The sequence below is a fragment of the Chlorocebus sabaeus genome, chromosome 26 (genome assembly GCF_047675955.1).
Source record: "Chlorocebus sabaeus isolate Y175 chromosome 26, mChlSab1.0.hap1, whole genome shotgun sequence".
Lineage (NCBI taxonomy): Eukaryota > Metazoa > Chordata > Mammalia > Primates > Cercopithecidae > Chlorocebus > Chlorocebus sabaeus.
Window position 1 is genome coordinate 57,556,860 of NC_132929.1, and position 6,000 is coordinate 57,562,859.

Below are 6,000 nucleotides of genomic sequence, written 5' to 3' on the forward strand. Positions count from 1 at the left end.
ACCTCTCAGATACCTTTGTGACTTTGCTAAGTCAGGTCAAGAGTGACTGAGCCACCTCTCTCACATGAGTCTTTATCCTCGTTCCTATGGGCAGGGCAAAGTGGTTTATCGGAAAGCATACTTGTAATGATCAATAATGGCCATTGAGGCCCTTACCTCAATGCCCTCAGCTTCTGTCCCATAGTCCAGGGTCTGCAGCGAATGTTTGCCATGAGATCTTTCTGGAACTGTATATTCTGGAAGATTTGTTCCGGATCATTGCTGTCCCCTGTTTCATCAGCACTAAAGCTGTCATCCAAGTTGCTGAATGATCAGGGCATTAAGGAGGAAATCTGATTAGAAGAATTGTTTCCAGCAAAGATCATCTTGCCCTGGGCACAAGTTCAGGTCATCTGTATGAAATGTGTATGTGTTTGTGCATGATTGTGTGTGTTTGTGTAAAGGGAGGGACCCAAAGAGACAGATAATTTGGTAGTGTCAGTAGCCTGTTGAAACATTTATTGGATTCAATTACTTCCACTGGGTCATTAGAAGATAATGATTTCTCAGGGTGCATGATATTATCAGAAAACACAAGATGAGACAAGAGAGTACTTATGTACTCTTGGATTCCTGAGTAGCAGCAATTCGGGTAGGCAAAATAATTTCTTTTTCAGGCTTATTGAAATAATCAGCTTATTTTAGAGGCAGGACTCCTGTTCCCCAATTCTAAAGGTAACATAAAATACAATCAAAACTTCTGCCACTTAGAAACCCCTCTTCACCCTTTCAGGTCAATTCATTTTAAACCTGAGATAACCAAGGCAGAACCAGAATCTTTCCACCAGTGAAAGATTAGCTAAATAAATTTACATGGGCGAGATATTTCAGGGACATAGATACTCTCAAGAGGAACAATTTTCCAACATGTAGCAACATTTACTCCCAGTTACACTTAATATGCTTTATCCTAATGCAACTTTTTGAGAGGAGTTAAGAGCATTCATCTATGACTATTAGAAATAAAAGATTTCCTTTGTCATTTTCTAATTCATATTGTTTTTACCCATTAAGAGGAGATTTTTTTTTCAATTTCGTCAAATTAAAGGGCAGCTGTTATAAATATTTAACAAACTCGAATAGCACTCTCATCCACTTCTAACTAGCCTGAAGGCTTTTCCAATAAACACTTTATTTATCATGATAGACATATTATCCACCCTCTCTTGATGTTGCTGATTGAGTGAACATAGAGAAAACAGGGAAACATATCTGTGGGTTTGGCCAGCCATAAAGCTAGGTTGGGATGCAAGCTTTCGGATTCTGACCTGGTCAAGAAACAACCAGAAGAACCATTTCCCTCCATGCCCATTGCTGAGGTTGCCATCCTAGTTGTACCACAACCTGAAGAAGTGAGATTCTGAGTTCATTCTGAAGGAAAACTGAGCAGGACAGGGACTTTTTCCCTGGCTCTGGTGACCCACGCATTCCTTCCTCACACACCTGACTCCTCTGCCCAGCTGATGAATGGGGCTAGCTCACCTGAGCAGCAGAGATTCCTGGTAGAGGTAGCACTGACTGGCATTTCTCCGGATGCCTCTGTAGCGCTGGGATGCCTTTGAGGTTTTCATGGGAGTCAACAGACTGCTAACGATCAGAAGCTGGCCAGAGAGCTGGGAAGTTAGCAGGCAAGGGTCTGTTCTGAGGTTTCTGAACAGAAGCAGTGGAGTTTGCTCTGCCCGCCGGTTCTCAGGAACAAGACTGTGTGCTTGCAGCTGGTGCTCTGAGTAGGGAAGAATCCAGGAGGCCAGTCATGCATATGCAATGTTAAGGTGGCTGTAGCTGCACAGATTGGCTGGAGTCTAGACAGCCAAAGGTTTGACCTGGCGATCTACAGATCGCTTGGTGCGGCACAAATGATCACATCCGTTAACCCCTTATGCCCTGACAATGCTGGATGGTTTGCAAAACACTTTACATCTTTGACCATGGCTGATGTTCACAAAACACTGAGGGAGTACAAAAGGCAAGGCTTAATTTCCCCAGTTTTTTACTCTCATCGAAGAGGCTTAGAGACAGTAAGGACCCTGCTTGTGTTCACAGTGGAGTTGAAGAGAGGCACAACCATCACATTTTATTCTTTCTTATTTAGTTTTTTTCTCAACATAGTTTCTATTTTGAAAAAAGTCAAACCCTGAGAAATGCTGATGGAACAATACCAGGAATATCTGTACACTCTTAACCTAGATTTACCAATTGCCACATTTTGCCACAATTGCTTTATTTCTGTTTGTATCCTTCCCCTACCACACACCATTTGAAAGTAGATTGCAGAAATAATAACGCATCAACCCCAAGTACTTTCAGCATGATATTCATAATAATCAAATTAATGTCTTATCACATTTTACTTTTACCATACATGGTCATATTAATCAGCACGATAACTCTGAGACTGAGACTGAAAGAAATGAAAAGACTTCCTATAGCATTTGGTAAGAAAGGAAGACTTTGATAGAGATTAGACTCTCACCTTGATATTCTGAAAATAGGTTGCCAGCTGTAAAATGGGATGAGTAGCTCATCCTAGTCCTTCAGCAAAGGTCAGCAGCTTCTCCTCTCCTTCCCCAGCCATCAGCAGAATGGAGCCCGGTTCCTTTGTCACCTGCAGACTCTCACTGTTAGCCATGTGTTGGGATTCTCTGCCAAGAACCTCTTTCCCAAATCCAAGACTTGACTAGTTTCACAGTGTAAACCTCTATTTGCTATGTAACAAAAGAAACGGTTTGACTACAGTGAGGTTAATTGCACCTTTGTATTAACTGAATGGGAAGGTGCAGGACTGGAATAGACGTGACCCTTTTTGTGTAACATTACCTACTGCACACTCAAGACTCAATAAATGGGTGAATAAATAACTGAAGTGGACACCAGACAACAGAGCAGAAAGAAAATCCATCAGCAAGTTCAGATGTGGGGCTTCGGAGAGAAACTTCATTCATTTGTCCATTCAATCCTCTACTAATTCATTAGCAAATAATTGGAAAGCTCTTACCACACACTAAACTGGCAAATGTAAGCAAGAGCCCTAGCCCAGGGGTCCAGGGACCATGAGGCAAGTGTTCAGACCTAGGGTTGAAAGCATGGGAACGAAGTGGAAGGCTGAGTGCCAGAGCTGGCCTTGGGTCAGAGATGGATCTGGAGCCTCTGGGACCAGGTCATCTGTCTGCCAATTTGCTTGAGGCCATTTGGCCTGATGCTGTATCTGGTAACATTAGATAAAATGTGTGCTTATCAAATGGAGAAATGGCTTATATGGATTACTGCTAGCCCCACTGGGATTTTTTGCATTCTTTCAGAGATCTTTACTTATCTCAATCATTCCTGAACATTTCAAAGATTTTTTTCATCCTACTTTTTCCAAAGCCCCCCTGCCTTATTTTAAAATATTTACTCAAAAATTTAAAATATTTTATATTAATCTCATTCAATTAAGTATTTTGAGCATTTTTGTTTCCTTTTGATGTTATATATACATGCACATTGCAGGGGAAGGTAAGGAAAGGTAGTAGCAAATTTTTCAGTACACAGGGATTTATTAAAACAAATTAGAGCAAAATCAATCTTTTTAAAATTTCATATTCATTCAGGTAATTCTCTCTGGCACTATAGGCGAGATAAATAAATAAATAATGAGATTCAGAAAATTAATTCAGAGATTAAGAATAGAGTTTATTCGAATACAGAACTTGAGGGTAGCCACCCGGGAACCACCAACTCCAAATAAATGGGATCAGCATTCCAAAGTGGAGAAGTTAAGGTTTTACTTATATAGGCAGAGACAGAAAATTTAGCCAGATTGCATTTTCTATATGAGACCAGCGCATATGTTTCTATATGACACCAGTGCCTGTGGTTATAGATTACTGCATTCCAAGGAAGATGACTTTATTACTCCATGAGAAGGGGTAGTGATCTGGGTAGAGGGGTCTCATCTCTGATGCCATTTGGCCTTTCTAATTATTTACAGGGAAGAAAAGGCAGAAGTTGCAGCTGTGTGCCACATGACTCAGGCTGCAAAGTCACATTCTTCTCAAGGCTTAGAATAATTTCAAGTTCCAACAGCATTAAGTTTAAATTAATTTTAATAATTAATAATTTATTAGCAGGGCGCAGTGGTTCATGCCTGTAATCCCAGCACTTTCGGAGGCCGAGGTGGGCAGATCACAAGGTCAGGAGATTGAGACCACTCTGGCTAACATGGTGAAACTCCGTCTCTACTAAAAATACAAAAATTAGCTGGACGCGGTGGAGTGTGCCTGTAATCCCAGCTACTCAGGAGGCTGAGGCAGAAGAATCACTTGAACCAGGGAGTCAGAGGTTACAGTGAGCTGAGATCTCACCACAGCACTCCAGCCTGGCAACAGAGCGAAACTCCATCTCAAATAAATAAATAAATAAATAAATAAATAAATAAAATAAAGTAATTTATTGAACCTACATGAAGATAAGTTGAATAAAAGATATTTAACTCTATTTTTAGTATCCAAATCATAAATTAACTGAGATAACTAAATAAGAATTGCAGCTTTTGATATGAATCAATTGTCCTTGTTTTTTGCCTAATTTTAAGGAAATGTTGATTTCTAAACATTTTTATTATGAAGTTAATGCATAATCATCAAACAAAATGGAAACAATAGGAAAATTAGAAATAGCAAAAACCACCTAGAACAATATTGCTCAATGATATTAACTATTAATCTTTTCAGCTTTTTAGAAGTGTATGTTTTTCTTTATATTTATATATTTTGTGGCTGTACTGTATATGTGTATTTCTCTTACCTTTTCCATTGATTTTATATTTAAAGCAATTTCCATGTTTTAAAAAAATTTTCTGTGGGTATATTTTACCAATAGGCTAATTAAGTAGTATATTCTGTCTAGGATGTGAAGCATTTAACACTGCCCCATTTCTCAAACATCCATTTTGTTCTCCCTAGTACCTTTTTTGTTTGTTTGTTTGTTCTGTTATTTTTTTGAGACAGAGCTCACTCTGTCACCCAGGCTAGAGTACACTGGCACCATTTTGGCTCACTGCAAACTCCACCTCCCAGGTTCAAGCGATTCCCCTGCCTCAGCCTCCCAAGTAGCTGGGGTTACAGGTGTGCACCACCACACTCAGCTAATTTTTTTTAGTACAGACGGGTTTTCACCATGTTGGCCAGGCTGGTCTCAAACTCCTGACCTCAGGTGATCCAACCACCTCGGTCTCCCAAAGTGCTGGGATTACTAGCATGAACCCAGCTCCCGCCCCCCCCCCCCTTTTTTTTTTGGCGATTGATATTTTCTGCTTTTTGCATCATTTCTATAGAATTAGTTTTTCAGAAGTGAAATTACTAGATCAAAAAGAATATTATTTAAGAAAATTCAATGTTGTCAAATGAATGTTGCTCCCTTTACATTTATATTGATTTAGTGTGCTTTTATTATTATTGGTAAAATGAGTTTTTAATCAAACGTTCACATTTGTCTATGGTCTGTTTATGGTTTCCTTGGTCTGGTTTTTACAAACTCCCTCTAAGTATCCCCCGGCATTCATGTGGGCAGTGTGTTCAAGGCGAGGCTGTGATTGCAGCATCTCATTCTCCAGCAGGAGGGACTTGGATGCCCTTCCCCATTTCCTCTCCAGACTGCTGCTCCTCTGGATGCTGAAGGGCCAGGCAGAAAGAGAACATAGAGAGGATGTTGCTTTCTGAATGCAAGGAGATTAATTACTCCACATGCATTGACTTCCTCTGACAATTTGATTAAAGGTTTTAGATGTGCTGGATACGTTTAAGTTAAGCCAGAATTTGTATGTAGATAAAATGACTAAAAATCCAAAAATCAAAAGGTTCCAAATAGTGTCAAAATGGGCTAAAATTATCATTTCCTAGACCCACTGCTTACAGGATCTGTGGGGTGAGAGAAAGAAGATAGTGAGGGAGATAGAGATAGCAAGTGAAGGCCTAATTGTAT

General features: G+C 39.8%; 1 protein-coding gene across 1 annotated transcript in view; it reads right to left on the reverse strand.

Moving 5' to 3' along the window:
- The window catches only part of TMC3 (transmembrane channel like 3), a 40,927-nt gene extending 39,225 nt beyond the window's left edge, over positions 1–1,702 (reverse strand). Inside the window, exons 1-2 of the mRNA XM_008015644.3 lie at positions 1,522–1,702; positions 157–303 (exon numbers count right to left, since the gene is read on the reverse strand). Coding sequence (XP_008013835.3) covers positions 157–303; positions 1,522–1,610 — 236 coding nt within the window. The 5' untranslated portion in view covers positions 1,611–1,702. The remainder of the gene's footprint in view (positions 1–156; positions 304–1,521) is intronic.
- Between the last annotated feature and the right edge of the window lie 4,298 nt (positions 1,703–6,000).